Source organism: Pteronotus mesoamericanus, unplaced genomic scaffold (genome assembly GCF_021234165.1).
Source record: "Pteronotus mesoamericanus isolate MK-2021 breed Mesoamerican mustached bat unplaced genomic scaffold, CSHL_Meso_final contig_276, whole genome shotgun sequence".
NCBI lineage: Eukaryota > Metazoa > Chordata > Mammalia > Chiroptera > Mormoopidae > Pteronotus > Pteronotus mesoamericanus.
The window spans coordinates 25,814-46,722 of record NW_026555118.1 but is presented as its reverse complement, the minus strand read 5'-3'; the positions used below and the strand labels follow the sequence as shown (position 1 = coordinate 46,722).

At 43.9% G+C, this 20,909-nt stretch overlaps 1 protein-coding gene and 2 gene segments (V, D, J or C); all 3 read right to left on the bottom strand.

Moving 5' to 3' along the window:
* Positions 1-2,235: 2,235 nt before the first annotated feature.
* Positions 2,236-2,772, bottom strand: LOC129071927 (T cell receptor alpha variable 18-like). The segment is given in 2 exon segments: positions 2,236-2,594; positions 2,730-2,772. Coding segments are annotated over 2 exon segments (402 nt in total).
* Positions 2,773-12,777: 10,005 nt separating this feature from the next.
* On the bottom strand, positions 12,778-16,585 carry LOC129071926 (uncharacterized). Its single transcript, XM_054575280.1, has 3 exons — positions 16,543-16,585; positions 13,246-13,512; positions 12,778-13,130 (listed from the first exon to the last, which is right to left on the bottom strand). The coding sequence occupies exons 1-3, from the start codon at positions 16,583-16,585 to the stop codon at positions 12,778-12,780; spliced, it is 663 nt and encodes a 220-aa protein (XP_054431255.1).
* Positions 16,586-17,482: 897 nt separating this feature from the next.
* LOC129071925 (T cell receptor alpha variable 18-like) lies at positions 17,483-18,118 on the bottom strand. The segment is given in 2 exon segments: positions 17,483-17,943; positions 18,076-18,118. Coding segments are annotated over 2 exon segments (504 nt in total).
* Between the last annotated feature and the right edge of the window lie 2,791 nt (positions 18,119-20,909).

Sequence of the window (20,909 nt, the reverse complement as noted above, 5' to 3'; positions counted from 1 at the left end):
TTCTTCAAAGTATGAAAACAGGAGTGACAACTTCGGACCAGAGACAGTGAGCTAGAAGGACCCTCCATCCATCATAACATGATAAAGGGAGTTTACCAGCCCTGGACTAAATACTATAGAGCTTCTTTATGTGAGAGATAAGTGAAGTCTCCTTGTTAAAAAACCTTATTACTTTGGTGTTCTATAACATGAAGCTGAACCAATCCCTAAATGATAGAGGTGACATTCATTGAAAACAGAAATTCCTCATTTCTTCAGAGGCTGACTGAGTAAGCCAGCACAGATCCCAACCATCCAGACCTTCAGAGGGGCTCTAGGTGACTCGGACACAGGTGATGTTGCTGTGCAAGGCCTGGCATTTCGCTACCTGGCATTCCTGTGCAAACTTTCCTCCCCGGCCTCTTCCCCCAAACATGCACATCAATAGAAACACACACACACACACACACACACACACACACGAGTTCTGGTTGTATCCAAATGTGCCAAGAAAAGTATGTTCCCCATGTATTTATCCTACTAGGAGAGAGAACAAATGGATGAAAAACTTATGTATTTAATAATAAAGGTACCCACTTTCAAAAAGTAACGTTTCATGATGACATCGTAGTGAAGAACATGTATCTCCCTCCCTGTTAGTTGGGGGAAAATTATAGAAATTGAGCCTGGAAATTGCACGACTAGTAAATGACAGAATCAGATTCAGATCTTCGAGTCTGTTATTACACCATGTTTCCACTGCTCAGCTTTACTACGAAAGGTTGGCTGAAAGACTCCTAAGACGCTTTCTATTTCTAATCGACTGTTTCCCTCACAGTCAAAAAGAATGGCGAACAGATCCCTGATGGATGCCGGGTAGCTGGACGCTCCGCCCACTTTCTCCCAGACCCAGGCTGGTCTTGCCCATAAACCACAGAGCAATCCACTTGAAAATCCAGCTGAGAGTGAGTTGGATTGTGTGTGAGTGAGTGTGTTCACAGACAAGTGTGCAGGGCTCGTGCGTCATGGGCAAGAGCCTGCGTCCTGCAGGGCCTTTGGGGCAGGCGGCCCAGGATCTCCTCGCGGAGCAGCTGCTGCCACCACTGCGGCCCAACCCGGCACTTCTGGCTGCAGAGTTGGGGTGGGGTCATATGGAGGAACTCAGACACACATTAGGACTCGCTATTTCTCTCTCTCGTTAGGTGTAGAGGAAAGGCCATGTGAGGACACTGTAAGGAGGCAGCTGTCTCTGAGTGAGGAATGAACACTCAGCAGAAACCAAACTTGCTGGAACTTTGACCTTGGTCTTCCAGCCACTAGATCTACAAGAGAATAAATTTCTCTTCTTTGAACCATGCAGTCTGTGGTATTGTGTGAGTTTCCTGTTCTCTCTTCTCTATTTCTTACTCTATGGACAGTATACACATCTTTCAAGTTGGAAGCCTCCATCGTCTTTGCATAAACACATCTTCTTGTTTTGTAAAGAAATATATAATAATATTGAAAGATTTTAGTTTACAGAGCTGAGATGGGTAAAAACCTTGCCTTCCTTTCAGATGAACCTGAAGCCCAAACGCAGGTGACTGACCAATTCATCCTCAGGATACGGATCTGGGTGATGGCAAAGGAGACTGGACAGACAGAGTGAGGATTCCCTGGACGCAGCCATTCCAACTGGCTGCCTCTCACCTGACCTGGAATGTGGAGTGAGGAGGGGATGCCCTTCAGTGCCCTGACCTACGAGTCCTTCCACGGCAGTGTTTCCTGAGCAGCTGTACGGAGTGAAGAGTTGGCGTGGAGTCGGGTTGAATTCTCAGTAGCAAGGCCTGTGCCAGGGAGAGGTACATCCCTCTTAGCTGTGGACACGTAGCTGTGCAGAGGACTCCAGACCAGATCCTAAGTCCCTCGTTTGGGTCATGAATGTTTGCATGAACAGCACAAGATTACTGAGGTTTCAAATAATTAATTAAAACAACTCGGTAGACATGCATCCCATGACAGAGTTTTCCTGCAAATGTTTACTATGAGAGTATTGGAGTCTGGAGAAAAGAGAAACCTTTCTGGCTGAGAGCTTCGGAGGGTCAATGCTTGGGGTCTCTTTCACACTGGCAGCCACCCCTTTTTACCCAAAGAGCAATTACCAACTACTTAACCTTCCAGGAATTGCCTGAGATTGGTTCATTTCTGTGAGAAACTCTAAACAGAGTCAATGCTTTTTAGGGAGGGAATGTAACTCCCTCCCAGGGCTGCCCACAGTCAGGCCCCACCTGCATTCCCTCGGGGTTTGCGCTCGGCTCCACCTGCAGCCTCCCCCACTGTGTCACTCAGAGCACAGAAGTACACCGCCGAGTCCGACATTTGCACTGATGATTTCTCGAGGTGGAAGGAGCTGTCACTCTTCATAAGCTTGGCCTTAAATCCTTCATTCTCTGTCATCTGGTTGTCTGTAGAGCTCTTCAGGAGGAGTTGGGGAGCTTTATTGAGATACTGGACATACCAGAAAAAGGCAAGACCTGGATAAGCGGTCTGGTAAGTGCAGTTCAGGATCATAGTTGTCATCTCCAGGAGGGTAACAGGGCCTTCTGTCTGGGTCACTGAGTCTCCATTGGTCCCTCCTGAAAAATAATTCCTTTGTTACATGAGAAATGTATAGGCAGAGAGTTTTCAGCCAAAGAAGACAACAACTAAAAGTTATCTATAATTATAGGAAAATGAAAAATCATTGACATTTAGGATAAAGTGTTACTTACTGAATATTAAGATCACAAGAAAGGAACAGGTGGCAGAAAGCATGTTTGCAGAAGAAAATGATCCTTGCTTCTGGTAATACACCGAATGTAATAGGGGTTGTCTCCAGTGGGCTCTTACAGAAGCTCCTCACCCATAACTTAGAGCCCCTCTCTGCACAACAGTCCGTTTTGTGTCTACAAGACTCAAATCACCAGCTGAAGTCAAGAAAGAACCACATGATAATGAAACATCGCCCCCTGGTGGCTATTCCTCAAATTACATCACAACCATGTCCTGGACCCTATTCCTTCTAATAACAGCTACAGAAATAGAGACAGGAGAAAGGGATACAAGTCTAAGGAGAAAATGCTAAAAAAAAAAGAAAGAAAGAAAATGCTAAATATTGGCTCTATAGGTTCATTAGTATTCCTGGGGAAATATTGAATTATCACTTCCATCATTTCTTGTGTGGTACAGAGGCCTACTGCTTCTCAGATAATTCGGGGTACTAGTTTTTAGTGGCATAGTCTAAGATCTCTTCCTTTCATATGCCCTCATGATTCTCATGCGCAGAGGAGGATCCCTCTGCCTGGAAACTTCTCCCTACTCTCCCCCAGTCCTTCTCCTGAGTTAATTTTATTCATCCCCCACAACTCAGTGTCATAGAGGAAGCATTTCCTAATGCAATTCTTCTCAAATTTTCTGTGGTTGAATAACCAGTTTTTCTCAATCCACCATGGACTGATACATTCATAAAATACAAATATAATAAAGTACTGTGATTTCTGTTTCACTGGCTAAATTAGAGTGCTATAGGAATTGACCTTCCAGCTAGAAGATGGGACAAAGTAAACAAAACAACAATTTTTGGACATTGGGGTACAGGTGGCACAGAGACAGATAAAGACAACAGTGAGGTGAGCCCTACCCTTGCCCCAGCTTGCTTTCTGGAGGTAGTTTCAGTGCAGGGAGAGTGTAGCAAAAATAACGCAGCTGTCTCACTGATGGGACAGAAGGAGACTGGGGATCCGGGAACACCTAGAATTTGGGGAGAAGTGCACCAAAGAAGAGGGATTTGCAGAAAGAGAGAGAGAGATGAGAACTGCAAGGGCATCACTGATCCACTTTGAGTCTTTGACTGAGCACTGATCTGCACACATGTGAGAGGACACTCACTGAGCCTGGTATCCCCTCCCTGAAGGGGTCTCCTCAGGGTGGATGGACCATGTTTGCACAGCAGCAGCAGCCTTCCACCTTCAGCCGTACGAGGGACGAGTAACCTTACTTAGGGAACCTGGTTCTTGAAACACCATCTTTTTACTTCTGTCCCATCAATGTTTTAATCCAATTAAGTGTTTGCTTTTAGAAAACAAGGTTTAGGTGCTTAATATTATTAGCCCAGCTCTCTTCATTCCAGAGGCATGCATGTGGTGTTTAGCTGCCTCCTGTTTATTTGTTTCCATAGGGAATTCAGGAATCTCCACTAAAGGTGATGCTTGCTCACTGTCTGTTGACTTGTTTGTCTCATTTCATTTGTTCTTATTTGTGCTGATAAATATAAACCCAGCAGAACTGAAAAGGGCCATTTTCATAGCTTGCTGTTTGTCTAGGATTGGGTTTACTTTATGCAAGGCCTGATGGTGTTATAGCAAGAAAGCAAAGCATTGTTCCTGCTTCCACAAGCCATGCAAGGCACTGGGCCCTCCTCCCTGCAGACGGCTGTGATTTTTTCCTACACAGACTCTTTGTGGATGTGCTGTCCATGTAATGATAGTAGGTGTGATTAAATCAATTGACTACAGTACTACTTTTCTACAAATGATAAATGTTCACCCGAAATTAGTTTCTCAATTAAAATTACGTTCACTCTTAGTAAAATTCGGCTCTTGAATAAAGTTTGCATGTTGACAGGATTCCCTGGCTAAGCAGGTCACCTGGCTGCTCTTACGCTACTGTGCGTGCTGGGGAACTCCTAAAGCAAAAGCATTCTTTCTGGAAATTTACAGTTACCTACAATGTGTAAAGCCTCTTTTAGTCTATGGGTCTTCTAACTCCAATTAATTTCTTATAGTTTATCATTTGAAAAATCAGGTTTGTCCTATAGAGTCTTTCATTCTAAGGATTTTGATTATTGCTTAAGTCTGATGAGCTTAATGTGTTCCTCTCTCCTTTCTATTTCCTGTACATTGGTGATTACCTTGAAAGGAAAGATTCAGTTTAAATCTACTAACCAAGAAAAAATGATGTTTTTCCTTTTTTTTAGGAAGGTCCTCAGTCTGAGTTACTATTTCACACCCAGGTACTCTGGTTTCTCTCTGTTCGGATCTGCTGAGGAGGACGGGAGATGACAGAGCGATGACCGTGTGAAATACAGGGGTGCCACCCCGTTTCAGAGGAGAGTACTGTGCACACCCAAGGACATCTGACACTGAGGGACAATTTTTCTCTTCATCAAAGAAAAGGATACTTTTGTTACGAAGTCAAATGCAAGTGTTTTCTTAAAGATGACATGGGAGTTGAGCGCTAAACTGTTGAAACTGCATCCTGTCGTCTGGAAGAAGAATGGAATAAGGGCAAACACAGTAGACAATGGAAGTAGGGGACAGGTTGCACTAGGTGACACACAACAGGCAACTGCTACATGGAGCAGAAAGAAGTGGCATAAAGGATCGAGTTCAGAGCTCATTGGTATCACGTGTCATAGGGACTTGATATCTACTTTATTCCCTCTATTAAAACAATAGAGTGGATCGGGCCCAGGACAGAAGTTGTATAGCCTAATTTCTCAGGAAACTGGACAGTGCATTCAGTGAGCATTAGCTTTTTGTTTATTTATTTAAATGTTTAAAATGTGTTTCTTTGCTTTATTTGATTTAGGTCACACTCTAGCCACAGGCAGAGGAACAGCTGTGTGGGAGGGGTAGCGTGTGCGGGAGCCGAGGCTCTGAGAGGTGGGCGGTACCTCAGGGAACTTCAGGCAACACCTGAAGAGGGAGGGCCGTGAAGAAGGAGCGTCGGCTGGAGCCTGGTGGCTGCCGTCCACCGCTTCATCCCCGGGTCTGTTTCAGGGGCTACTCAGAGGGCCCCAGCTGTCCTGCGGGCTGTGACAGCTTCACCACCTCGGCCTGGGACCCAGAGGCTCCCTGCGCTGTACTCCTGTCTCTGCGTGTCCACATCTAACAAGCCTGCAGCCGGACGGGGATGGGACGCAAGGACTCGGGGAAAAAGTGTCCGTCTTTGAATCACCTTTCGGGACTCTGCTCTACCTGGGAGAAACCTTGATTGTGAAACATCACTTTCCTCCATCCTCCTGATACCAGGCCTAGTGCTGACTTAGAGTCAATGTATGTAAAATAAAACATTGTACCATTGTTAGAAATGGAGGATGAGGTGTAGCTCCATAAATCGTGAGATGCTTAAAATGTAAGGAGCGATTTGGACAATGGAAATTGAGCATCAGTAGCTCTAATTATAAACCCTAATATAATTCAAGGACCTGTCATCTCAGGGAAGTTCCCAGGGGTTCCATGGGCCAAAGAATATTGAGATATCCTCTTCAAGGTGAAAGATGTGTACCTGCATCTCACTCCACCTACCACAGAAAGAGAGGTACAACACTGGTTAGGCCTTTTTGGATTTTGGAAGCAACATTTGCCACATGCAGGTGTGTGCTGCTTTGACCTATTCACAGAGTCACCTATAAAGCTGCCCGTTTTGAATGGAAACGAGAGCAAGAGGAGACTCTATAGCAACTTCAGGCTTCAGTGCAATCTGCTCTACCATTTTGGTCTTATGATTTAGAGTGAGACATGGCCAGAAGTAGTGATCTACATTGACTCATGAGCAATTACTAAAGTTTTTTCTGGGTAGTAAGAGACTTGGAAGGAACAGGATTTGAAGACTAGTGATGAGAAAAACTAGGGAAGAAGTTTGTAGATAATCCCCTCAGAATGGGCATATATTACAAAGATAACTATGTTCCATGTGAATACCGACCAAGGGAAAACCAAGTAGAAGCTCTTAATAATGGACAAAATGATATTCTTTTTTTAATTATATTTTATTGACTATTCTATTCCAGTTGTCCTGATTTTTCCTCCTTTGGCCCCCCTCCACCCAGCACACCCCATTCCCTCAGGCCATCCCCGCACTATTGTTAATGTCCATGGGTCATGTGCATAAGTTTTTGGCCACTCCATTTCCTATACTACACTTTACATCCCCATGGCTATTCTGTAACTACTTATCTGTATCTCTCAACCCCCTCACCACTTCACCCATTCTCCCCTTTCCCTCTCCCATCTGGCAACCTTCTGGTAACTAACTTCTTTTCTCTTGCTATTCAGTCTCTCTTTATCTTAAACCTATGGCCTTAATTATGATGGGCCTTGGAGTGGGCCCCTTTGCATCCATCAAATTGGAGCTCTCTGTGCTTCCTGGACTTGCATGTCTATTTCCTTCACCAAATTAGGGAAGTTTTTTTTCATTATTTTTTCAAATAGATTTCCAGTTTCTTGCTCTTTCTCTTCTCCTACCGGCACTCCTATGAGGCGAATATTGGACTTCTTGAAGTTGTCACAGAGGATGCTTATACTATCCTCATTTTGAGGGGATTCTTTTTTCTTTCTGACTGGTTGGTTTTTGCTTCCTTATGCTCCCATTCATTGAGTTGATTCTTGGCTTCATCCACTTGGCTACTGTTGTTTCCCTGTAAATTGTTCTTTATTTCAATTTCTGTATCCTTCCTTTCTGACTGGGTGTTTTTTATGCTGCTGAGATCCTCCCTAACTTCCTAAGCATCCTTATAAACAGTGTTTTGAACTCTTCACCTGATAGATTGCTTATCTCCATTTCATTTCGTTCTTTTTCTGGACTTTTGATCTGTTCTTTCATTTGAGCCATGTTTCTTTGTCTCCTCATTTTGGCAGCCTCCCTGTGTTTGTTTCTATGTATTAAGTAGAGCTGCTTGACTTCATGTCTTGCCAGTGTGGCCTAATGTAGTAGGTATCTTATATGGTCCAGCAGTATAGCTTCCGCTATCACCCAAGCTGGGTCCTGGAGGTGTGCCCTTGGTGTGAGCGAAGTATGCCCTTCTTTTGTAGTTGCGCCTCAGTTGCTACTGTCAGATCAATGGGAGGGATTTACCCAGGCCAGTCAGCTACGAGGACTGGCTGTGACCACTGACCACCAACCTCCACCCTCCATGGAGGGTCAGCTGTGCAGAGGCGGGGTGGTAGTGCTCCCACATGGTCTGTGGCTATCAACTTGGTGCATTGGCCCAAGGGTTTCATGGGTGGTGCAGGCCAAGGTCAGCCCCCACCCTGTGTCTTCCCGGGGGCACCCTTGCTGAGCTGTGAAGTAATCTGAGATGGCTGCTACTTGCGCTGGGCTCAGAGATTCCCAGGAGAAGCCAAGCTGCGACTCTAATCTGGCTGCTGCTAGGGCTTAATGAAGTCAGCCATTGCTCGTTTGATAGGATTTAGGAGCTAAGACCAGCCATGTCTTATAAGAATGGCTCATCTTGCTCCTAAGTCCTATCAAACAAGCCTGAGTGGGCCCAGGAATTGGATGGGGTAGAGCCTCTGTGGATATCCAAGGTGGGTCACACAGTGTTAGCCAGGTTAATGGAGTCTCAGATATGGCACCAGCCTACCGGCTCTGTAGGGGAGGGCTCAGCCAAGGGACAATGGCCTCTGTTCACCCTGACGCCACACACTTCAGTCTCTGCCTGTTTCCACTGGTGCCTTTCAAGCTTCCACCTTGGTGCTAGAGCTCAGACGAAGTGAGTCTGAATAGGTGAGTCCATGTGTGAATGGCTTAGGGCTCCAACAGCCTTCTCTACCATCTCCATCCTCACTGGTTTTCACAGCCAGAAGTTTTGGGGACTTACCTTCCTGGCACTGGAATCCCAGGCTGAGGAGCCTGGTGTGGGTCTGGGACTCCTCACTCCCGAGATATCCCTCCCAAATTTTTATCAACGTGGATGTGGGGCCAGCCTCTTCCATGTCTGCACCCATCCTACCTGTTGGGAAACGCCCTATCTGATTTCAGGAACTGTAACGCTGCCTACAGGCTGGAGGGCCCCAAGGCTGGAAATAATCAAGGAGGCCTTGGGAAAACAGGCCCCTGAGGAGATGAAACCTGCTCCCTCTGGCAGAGGCACAGCCCCTGCCTCCCTCACATTGCCCTGCTTGGCCTTGAGATGGTCGGTGATCCATGACAGGTAAGATTTCTCACGACGAGAAACAACCTAAGACGGTCATCTATTGGTATGGGCAGCAGACAAGGACTTGGGGGACACGGAGAAAGGACAAAAAGGCCTGCACCCCTTGGATCAGCTTGGACATGGCTGGAGTCCTCATTCTATCTGAAAGAAGTCTTCTTATCTCTTGGCGGCTCCCTCCCTCCTCCTGGCTCAGGCTCGAAACAATACCAGAGGCAGTCCTAAACTAGATCTAGTGGTTCCCAGGGGTAACCAGGCCTAATAGTAAGTTCTTTAAAGTACACTTTGTTTTTCCCTCAAAAGCTATGATAGCCAGCTCATACTGGGAAGGAAATTTACATTATTCACAGACCTAACCCTATACCCTTAGGTGCTCTTATGTTTACTACACTCTCATGTTTAGTCGTCTCTCTTGTTTACTAGTGTCCTCTTGGACCCATGTAAATCGGTGTGTTCCTGTCATTGTTTTCTTCAAAACATCAGCTATTCTATATAAACATGAACGTACTGATGTAATGAGATAACCTGTGCAGTCCTGTTACCTAGCCCCACTGATAACCTTTTCAATAAAAGCCTTTGGACAAAGGGAATCAGGGCCTTCCCTGCTAGAGGGATGTGGCACGTCCCCTCTCCTGGCAAATAGAGAAGTGTTTGCGAGGACTCGTGTTTATTCCCCCCACTCATGACAACTGCAGGAAAGGCTCTGCGGGATTCAAAGTCTGTGCTCCCATCTCAGCTGGCCTGGGACACTAACCCTCAGATCCCAAATTGCTGCATGCTCCCCACAACGCGCTCCATTCCCACAGCACCTACCAGTCTGGATGGATGTGGTTTCTTCACTTCCATAGTTGTCAGACTTCCTTTCAGCTCGATTTCTGACGTTCCTGAGTAATGGTTGTTCTATACTTTATTCGTACTTTTGATGTGGGTTTGTGAAGAAGCACATCATGTCTGCCTACATTGCCATCTTCATTGGAAGCCATATGATACATTCTATGGATGTGTTAGCACCTTTCCCCAGCCAGCACAATGCTTGCTCAATGATCCCATGACCAAAGTGGCCCCTGGTGACAGGGATGAAATGTATGCATGAGCTCAAAAGCATTGATTTACCATTATTAAGTCTGACCTCACTGATACTACTTCTGAGTGCCTAACCTGACAACTTCAGAGACTAATACTGAACCCCTGATATGGTGACCTTCCTCAGAGGAACTTCCCAGACACCTGGGGATATGTTGATTGCATCAGACTTCTGCCATGATGGAGATGGCTGAAATTCGTCCTCACTGGAAGAGACACATACACTTGTGTATGGATTTGTCTCCTTGTTTATAATGTTTCTGTCTGCATCATCTTCACAAATTCGTGGAGTGCCTAATCTCATCAAGGTATGTCCCATAGCAAGTATTCTGGTGAAGGAACTATTTTCATAGCAAAAGATTATAGCAGTGAGCACATGCCCACAAAATTATCTGTTCTTAACACATGCTCCATCACCTACAAGTGGCTAGTCTGTTAAAATGTGGAATGGCTTATTGATTTGGTTAAGACTCCAGTAGGAGTAAAACTTCCTGAAAAGATGGGATTCTGTCTTGCAAGATACAGTATATGCTTTATATCAGAGACCATTATATGGTGTCATCTCCCCTCAGCCAGAATACATGGGCCCAGGCAACAAGGAAGTGGCCCTGGAAGTGGATCTTCTCACTATTATTACCAATAACCCACTAGCAAGAATTTTGCTTCCAATATTTATAACTTTTAGCTCTTGCTTTGGAGTTCTTATTCTCTAAAAGGAGGAATGCTTCCACCAGGAGACACAGCAATGATTTCATTGAATTGGAAGATGAGTGATTGATACCAATTACTAAGGGGGAACTGCTCTGCTGCTACATAACAGATATAAAGAAAATTATGTCTAGTTTATTTTTACTCATTTGTAATTAATTCTCTTATTACTTAATAATTGTATTAAACTTTCATCATTAAAACTATTGTTTTTTCTTCTTATTGGACCCTGAATGAGGTTATAGGAGTCCAGGAGAGGAAAGACATTAGGTGCAGGGGAATTTCCTGGGGAATTCCATGCCCAACAGTAAAGGTTAATGGAAAATGACAGCAAGCAATAAGAGGGCAGGATGTTTGAAGAATCAGACGCTTAGAGAATGAAAATTTAGGTCACTCCTCAAGGCAAATACCCACAATCCGCTGAGCTTATGGATGAGAGCAGATGAAATATAAAATGTTTAATAAAAGAAGGAAGTTGTCTATGACAGCTGCGGCCTCATGACCAAATCGGGAATCAAGGATTGTAGTGGTTGCCTGTGTTTTCTCTTTGCTCTTTACATGTATGTATGTGATCCTTTGTACATACAGTTTTCTTCTTCTTTCTCCTCATAATTTTTATGTACAAATTGTTGAAGATGAAATTTACAATTTAGTCTGTATAGGACAGCATATTTAGTGGCATTTCATCCATATTTTAGAAGTGATTAATAGAGCCAAAAATTCATAGTGACTGTGAGGACTATAGGCTTCTGCATTTTAGGAAAAGGATGAGAACTTCTTCACTTGTTCAAAGGACGGCTTTAGCTTATTAGATGGAAATGTGGAGTCAAGTCATTGTTATTTGGAAGTTCAAATGTGTACGCAGGCATGTGTGAGAAAGATCAGTAACCAGGAGGACAGGCGTGCCGTTATCAGTCTATTGCCTGTTAACTCCAAACTTACCCTTCATTGCCCTATTTGGGATTCTGGACCGGGACCTTGTACACATTACCCGTTGCCAGCTCGCGTGATGTTAAGCTTTGTCCGTGGAGGGAACTAGAAGGGCACTGGAGGGAGAAGAGGCTTCTTTTCCTGGTTCTGGCATGCCTGGCACACATCTTCTTTCTGCAGTGCTCGCCCAGCCTGTGGGACGCCAGTGACACTCGCCTCCAGCAGACTTCAGTGACAGCCCCACAGGCGGTGTCCTGGCCCGTCTCAGGAGCACCCCAGGCCAGTCCAGGAGCGTCCCTTTGCCAGCTTCCTGGACATGGTGTTGGACCCCTGGAAGAAGTTTCCTGCCTGCCAGCCTTTTCCTCTGGCACCTCAGCAAACTTCACCAGAACCCGCCAGGCTAGCACCACGCTCCCCCAATATGACGCCCCAGTGAGGTCAGAAGCATTAGTAGGGGAGGAGGGTATGCATTTCCATGTGTTACTTACTTTGGAAGTTTGGAGTAGTCCTCGGGATGAGAACTTCTCCCCACATATGCTATGCCTATGTTCTTTAGGGGTTTTTTTTTTTTTATTTTTACTCATTGTAATTAGTTCTCTTATTACTTAGTAATTGTTTGTATTAAACTTTTCTCATTAAAAATATTCGTTTTTCTTCTTATTGGATCCTAACTGAGGTTGTAGGAGTCCAGGAGAGGAAAGACATTAGATGCAGAAAGACCAGCAATCAGAGGTCATGAAATGGTAATCACACTTTAAGCAGCTGTGCTTAGATATGTGGTGACAGACACATGTGGGGTGGTTGGGTGGCAGAGGAGTTGGGGGGGGTGGGACTGCGCCACATAAACCTGGAGAGTCCCCCTGGGCCAAGAAAAAGAGTGGCTTTTTTTTTTTGCTGTGCTATTTCATTGTTCATTTCAAAAGTATATTTCCAGGTACCAGTCGATAAAATAAATATATTTGCTAATTTAAAAATTAATCTAGGCAGACAGGTAATAAGAATTTTCTTGGACAAATTATTTTGAGGTTACTCTTTCAAAAATAGACAACTGATGATGTTTTATCTAAGAAGTGAACTCTGTCAGTCTTAAGAGAAAGAAAGCCCCCTGTGGCCATACAGAGGACTTACAATGAAATATTTGCTGGAACTCCTAAGGGGTTTTTGACCTGCTTCCTTTGTAAACCAGGCACTGTGGCATCCAGCACACAGTAATACACAGCTGAGTCTTCTTCTTGAGCAAATTGTTTCTTCAGATGGAAGGACGTCTCACTCCGGTTAAGGTCAGCCGTGAAACCTTTGATGCTGCCTCCTGAGGTGTGTTTCAGGAGTAACTGGAGGCTTTGTGTGGGGTACTGGACATACCAGAAGAGGTAAGGACTCCCGGAATATACGTAGTTGCACCTCACCTCCACCGAGGTCCCCTCAAGAACCGAGATGTGGTCCTCAGGCTGAGTCACCGTCTGGGCTCTAATTCCTCCTGTAACACCAATTCTAGATCAGGGATCATCTTGCAGATGGAGGAGAGTATTTCTTTAAACTGATTCTAAACCAGAAGACCATAGAAAGATAGAATTAAAAGAAATGTTACTCACGGAGTGTGAATATGATCACAAGCACTGAAGTGAGGATGGGCTTCATGTCTGAGCTGTGGGGAAACAGGAGGCTCTTTTCTGGAGACAGTGCAGCCACATGGACCCTGGCAGAGCGGTGAGTGAGTTTCCCCGGCACGTAAAGCGAAGGCATTTCCTCAAAGGGCTGGCTCTTTTTAGACCTTCTTCTAAGTTCAATTTGTGACGTTTCTTCCTCTAGAGGCCAAATGTGGTACTGCAGGTAATCGGGCTTCAGGAAGCCTTTCAATTCTGAACAAGAATGGAGGGGGAATTCCCCCACAGTTAATGAGGCAAAGGCTAATACTATAGTAGGTGGAAAAGCATGTCCCTAGAAAGGTCCAGAGAGAGACGTCAATGAACAGAATGGAAAACCTAACATACAAATTACTAATGGAAATGTAGTTGTAATAAAAATGGGGAAGAGAAGGTACAGTCAGTAAAATGTGCCTTCATGAGTGAAGAAGCATTTAGATATTAACAAGTAAATTTGGATGCTTACTTTAATATCTGTTGCAGAATAAATTCTAAATGGAGGTAATATGTAATATTTTTATATGAAATAAAAACTTTTTTTCATAAATTTACAATGGTCATGGATTTCTAAAATGATAGAAAGCATACGAAAAATATCAGAATCGATAGAAATTTAAAATTCTATACAGGTATGTTAACTAAATGTTAAATATTACCAGATCGAGGTATTTTTTCATCAACCAGCATTGATTCTGACCTTCCCCACACCAGGAGTGGTCCTTTAGAAATTTAGTTCTATAACAAAGGAACAATTCTTTGAGATAAGAAGGAGGCAGTTCTAGAAAGATGGTAGATTGAAAATATCCCTGATGCCCTGTGCTTAGGCAGGAACTTCTGTGGTGACCAGCCAGGCAGGCTCTGCCCAGGGCTCAAGCAAAGTACTGCGTTTGGGTCTCCTTTGAATCTGGGGTCAGGTAGCAAGGAAGTCCACAAGGAAGTCCACAAGGAAGAGCAGAAAACTATGGATCTTGGACAGAGTTTTCTTTGTGGAGATCAATGGACCTCGAAGAAGGAAACATTCTCTTGAGAAAGCCCATCCTCTAGCCCCCAAAGAGCTGAGAGGAAAGTAACAAGGAGGCTGAGTGTCATCTGTCTTTAATGAGAAAGAGGACTCAGGGAAGAGGGAGCCGAGAGGCCTCCTCGGTTTTCCACAAGTAATGGCACTGCTGATATCAGTGTCCTTTCGGCTGCTACGTTGCTTTTAGTATTTCCTGTACTGCACGTCAGCTGAAGACGAGTAATTTTTCCTTTCTCTCTCTGAAAACATATTTATTTTCCTTTATTTTTAAAAAGGAATTTTAAGTTCCTTTTTTCAAATTCAGTTTACATTCAATATTATTTTGTATTGGGTTCAGGTGTACGGCATAGTGGTTAGACAATAATGTGCTTTACACAGTGTTCTCCCGTCCCCAGTATTTCCAGTGCTCACCTGGCACCTTTCAGCTCTTGCAATGTTATTGACTGCATTCCCTATGCTGGCTTTACATCCCCATGACTGTTTTGCACCTGCTCACCTGTGCTGCTCGATCCCTTCACCTTTTTCACCCAGCTCCCCAAAGCCCCTCCCCTCTGGCCGTTGTCAGTCTGCTCTCTCTCTATGGGTCTCTTTCTGCTTTGTGTGACCATTTAGACTGTTATTGAGATTCCACATTTAAGTGAAATCATATGGTATTTGTCTTTCTTTGACTCAGTTGTTACCCCTAGCATAATACCCTCTAGGTCCATCCATGCTGTTGCAAACGGTAAGAATTAATTCTTTTTCATTTTCTTTTCTTTATCTTTTTAGATGGAAATGATTCACTTGGATTAATCAGGAGCACCCACAGACTGGGCATAGAATAGATGTTGGGAGACAATTACAGTTTCCACTATAATTAGAATTGCTTTATATGCATTAGATAATTTGATTTTTAATTAAATTTTGGGGGTGACATTGGTTAATAAAATAATACAGGTTTCAAGTATACATTTAGGTGATATATGACCTATGTATTCTGTTGTGTGCGCATCACCCAAAGTCAAATTATCTTCAGTCACCATATATTTGTCCCTCTGTACCCTTTACTACCCCCACCCACCCCACTCCCCTTCTTTCTGGTAACCACCACATTGTTGTCTGTGTCCAGCCACCCCTATTCCGGGTATGTACCTGAAGAATTTGGAGACATTTATTTGCGAACATATATGCATACCTATCTTCATTGCTGAACTATTCACAGTAGCCAAGACAGGAAAACAACCAGAGTTTTCGATAAATGAGTGGATAAAGATGTGATATATATACGCAATGTAATACTACTCAGCTGTGAGAAAAGATGTAACACTGTCATATGAGACAACGTGGGTGGACCTTGAGGACATCATGCTAAGCACACAGGTCAGGCAGAAAGAGTTAAGGACTGTATGATTTCACTCAAATATGGTATATGAAGCTGAAAGCAACAAATGAACAAACAAGAGAAATAAATCTGTCTTTATTTTTAAAGGATATTTTGGCTGGCAATAGAATTCTAGATGGTCATTTATTTTTCTTTCAGCACTTTAAATATGTTATTTCATTGTCTTCTGGTTTCCATTGTTGTGAGTAAAAAAAAAAAAATCAGTCATTTGCATTATTGTTCCTGCATGCAGGTGATGTATCTATTTTCTTCCAGAGATTGCTTTAAGATCTGATCTTTATTTAATTGTTTGACAGAATTGTGATTGAAATGTGCCTGGGTGTGACCTTCTTTGTCTTTATCAGACTTGGGATCATTGTTCTAAAAAAAAATGACACTAGTTCCATCAGGCCAGCCCACACTCACGACCTCATCTAAACCGAATTATCTATCAAAGATTCTACTTCCAAACACCATTATATTGGGAGTTAGCAACCCAACATATGAATTGGGGATGGGGACACAAACATTTAGTCTAACACAGGGAGGGAGGCCGCCAATGTCAGAACCAGCCCATCCTAGCAGGCAGGGGGCAAATGAGGAAAAATACTGCACTTTCTCTCTTGCCGCCCACACATCTCTTGCCAGTTTGGATCCATGGCTGAACACACTAAGATACCAATAAAGCAAGAAAAGTGAGGATGGCTCCATTCACAGGCATGGGACTACCAGGCAGGGCATAAACAGGACACACGCCCGGGGAGGAAGCCTGGATGTGGGTGAAAGGGCACACCAAGAATAATTAACACTGAAGCAAGGAAGGAATAATTCCTGCATATCCTTGCTCCTGTCGCAATGAACTCCTTACCGGAACACTCCGCAGAAACCAAACTTGCTGATACTTTGATCATCGTCTACTAGCCCCTAGAACTATGAGAGAGTAAATTTCTCTTGCTTGAACCACACAGTCTGTGGTATCCTGTTATAGCCGCCCGAGCTACTTTCCTATTCTCTATGCTCTTTATTTTTCTACTCTGTGGATGAATATGGACCCTTCTTATGGAAGCCTCCATGATCTTTGCAAAAAGACCTTTCTTGTTTTATAAGGAGATATATAATAATATTAATATATTTTAGTGTAAACTAATCTTTTAGTCTAAAGAGCTGAGATGGGTCAAAATCCCGGCCTCCTTTCAGATGAGTATCTGGGACCTGAAGTCTGAACCCAGGTGACTGACCACATCCTCCCCAGGATAAGGATCCTGGTGATGGCAGCGGAGACGGGACAGGCAGAGTGAGGGTTCCCCTGACACAGCCTTTCCAGACCGGCTGCCTCTCGCCTTGTGAGGAGTATAGACCAGAGGAGGGTGTGGCCCTCAGTGCTCTGCCCTGCGATTCCTTCCACAGCAGTGTTTCCCACGCAGCTCTGTGAGTGAAAGGTTAGTGTGGGGTTGGGTTGAATTTTCTTTTGCAAGGACTATGCCAGAGAGAGGCACATCCCCCTTAGCTGTGGACACTTATTTGTGCAGAGCACTGAAGTCCAGATCTTAAGTCCTTGTATGGTTCTTGAATGTTTGCATGAAAAACCCAAGATTACTGGGGCTTTTAAATCATTAAATAGTTAAAACATCATGGTAGACATTCATGCCATGACAGAGTTTTCCTACAGCCATTTTCTCTGAGAATATTGGAGTCTGGAGAAGAGACAGGCTTCTCTGATTGAGAGCTGCTGAGGTTGAAGCTTGGGGTCTCTTTCACACTGACATCCACCCTTTTTTACCCAAAGAGCAATCACTAACCTCTTCTTTCTAGGAATTGCTTGAGCTTGCTTCACTCTCCAGGGGAATCTCTACATAGAAGCAATACTGCTTAGGGAGAGGATATAACCCTCCCTCCCAGGGCTGCCCACAGTCAGGCCCCACCTGCTCCCCTCGGGGTTTGCGCTCGGCTCCACCTGCAGCCTCCCCCACTGTGTCACTCAGAGCACAGAAGTACACCGCCGAGTCCGACATTTGCACTGATGATTTCTCGAGGTGGAAGGAGCTGTCACTCTTCATAAGATTGGCCTTAAATCCTTCATTCTCTGTCATCTGGTTGTCCGTTGAGCTCTTCAGGAGGAGTTGGGGAGCTTTATTGAGATACTGGACATACCAGAAAAGGACAGGACCTGGATAAGCGGTCTGGTAAGTGCAGTTCAGGATCATAGTTGTCGTCTCCAGGAGGGTAACAGGGCCTTCTGTCTGGGTCACTGAGTCTCCATTGGTCCCTCCTGAAAAATAATTCCTTTGTTATGTGAGAAATGTATAGGCAGAGAGTTTTCAGCCAAAGAAGACAACTGAAAGTTACCTATAATTATAGGAAAATGAAAAATCATTGACATTTAGGATAAAATGTTACTTACTGAATATTAAGATCATAAGAAAGAAAGAGGTGACAGAAAGCATAGTGGGAGAAGAAGATGATCCTTGCTCCCTGGAATACACCAAATGCAATAAGGCCAGTCTCCAAGGAGCTCTCACAGAAGCTCCTCACCCATACCATCCCCTTTCTGCACAAAAATCATCTCTCTGGGGTCTACAAAAGCACCAGAGTGAAAGCACCACCGGAATACAACCAGGAACCACATCAGAAGGAAGCATTGCCCCCTGGTGGTTACCCCTCAAATTACACCACAACAACCTCCTGGACGGGATTTCTTCTAACACTTAGTGGGGTAAACACAGGAGAATGGGATAGAACTCTAAGAAGAAAATACTAAATATTTGCTCTATATGTTCAATAGTATCCTTTGGGAAATATTTAATCATCACTCTCATCATTTCTTGCATGAATGATTTCTTACAGAAGTCTATTGCTTCTCAGATAATCCCAGGCACAATGTTTAAGTGGCACAGTCTGAGGTCTCTCCTTATCATATGTCCCCATGATTCTCATGGTCAGTGAAGGATCCTTCTGCCAAGAAACTTCTCCCTACTCCCCTCCAGTCCTTCACCTGAATTGGTCTTCTTCATTTCCCAGGACTCAGCACCACTGAGAAAGCATTATCTAATAAGTTCTTTTCAAATAATCTGTGATAGAATAATCAATTTTTCCCTGATCCATCATGGACTGATACATTTGTAAATTACAAATATAATAAAGTACTGTGATTTCTGTTTCACTGGCAAAATTAGAGTGCTGTAGGAATCGACCTTCCAATCAGAAGACTGGACTAAATAAATGAAACAACAATTTTTGGACCTTGGACTACAGGTGGCACAGAGACAGATAAAGACAACAGTGAGGTGAGCCCTACCCTTGCCCCAGCTTGCTTCCTGGAGGCAGTTTCAGTGCAGGGAGAGTGTAGCAAAAATAATGCAGCTGTCTCACTGATGGGACAGAAGGAGACTGGGGATCCAGAGACACCTAGAATTTATGGAAAAGTGCACCAAAGAAGAGGGATTTGCACAGAGAGAGAGAGAGAGATGAGAACTGCAAGGGCATCACTGATCCACTTTGAGTCTTTGACTGAGCACTGATCTGCACACATGTGAGAGGACACTCACTGAGCCTGGTATCCCCTCCCTGAAGGGGTCTCCTCAGGGTGGATGGACCATGTTTGCACAGCAGCAGCCTTCCACCTTCAGCCGTACGAGGGACGAGTAACCTTACTTAGGGAACCTGGTTCTTGAAACACCATCTTTTTACTTCTGTCCCATCATTGTTTTAATCCAATTAAGTGTTTGCTTTTAGAAAACAAGGTTTAGGTGCTTAATATTATTAGCCCAGCTCTCTTCATTCCAGAGGCATGCATGTGGTGTTTAGCTGCCTCCTGTTTATTTGTTTCCATAGGGAATTCAGGAATCTCCACTAAAGGTGATGTTTGCTCAGTGTCTGTTGGCTTGTTTGTCTCATTTCCTTTGTCATTATCTGGGCTGGTAAAACAAACCCATCTGAAAAGAAAAGGGTCATTTTCATAGCTTGCTCTTTGTCTAGACTTGGGTTTACTTTATGCAAGGTCTGATGGTGTTATAGCAAGAAAGCAAAGCATTGTTCCTGCTTCCATAAGCCATGCAAGGCACTGGGCCCTCCTTCCTGTGCACTGCTGTGATTATTTTTTACACAGACTCTCAGTGGCTGTGTTGTCCAAATAGTAACAACATCTGTGAGTAAATTTGTTGAACACAAAATTAATTCTCTACAAATGATAAATATTCACCCTCAATAGATTTTCTCTCTAAATTAAAATGAACTTTAATTCTCACTAAACTTCGGCTCTTGAAGAAAGTTTGCATGTTGGCCGGATTTCAGGCTAAGCAGATCACCTGGCTGCTCTTATGTTACTGTGCGTGCTGGGAAACTCCTAAAGCAAAAGCATTCTTTCTGGAAATTTACACAGCTACCTACAATGTGTAAAGCCTCTTTTAGTCTACAGGTCTTCTCACTCCACTTAACTTCTGGTAGGTTACTGTTAGGGAAAATCAGGGTGATCCTGTAGAGTCTTTACCACTGTGTATTTTGACAATTGCATAATTCCAATGAGCCTAATGTATTCCTCTATCCTTTGTATTTCCTGTAAATTGGTGATTACCTCAAAAGGGAAGATTCTTTTTAAATCTAGTTAACAACGAAAAATAATGTTCTTCACTTCTTTAGGGAGGTTCTCAGACTGCGTTACTATTTCACACCCAGGTACTCTGGTTTCTCTCTGTTCGGATCTGCTGAGGAGGACGGGAGATGACAGAGTGATGACCGTGTGAAATACAGGGGTGCCACCCCGTTTCAGAGGAGAGTACTGTGCACACCCAAGGACATCTGACACTGAGGGACAATTTTGCTCTTCATCAAAAAAGAGGAAACTTTCATTATGAAGTCAAATGCAAGTGTTTTCTTAAATACATGAGAGGTGGGCACTAAACTGTTGAACCTGCATCCCGTCATCTAGAAGAACGAGGGAAAACACAGTAGATAATGGAAGTAGGGGACAGGTTGCACTAGGTGACACACAACAGGCAACTGCTACATGGAGCAGAATGAAGTGGCATAAAGTGTCCGGTTCAGAGCTCATTTGTCAGAGCTCATTTGTATCACATGTCTTAGGGACTTGATATGTACAGAGTGGATCAGGCCCAGAACAGAAGTTGTAGAGCCTAATTTGTCAGGAAACTGGACAGTGCATTCAGTGAGCATTAGCTTTTTGTTTATTTATTTAAATGTTTAGGGCTGGAAGATGGCGGAGGAGTGAATGGGAGTCAC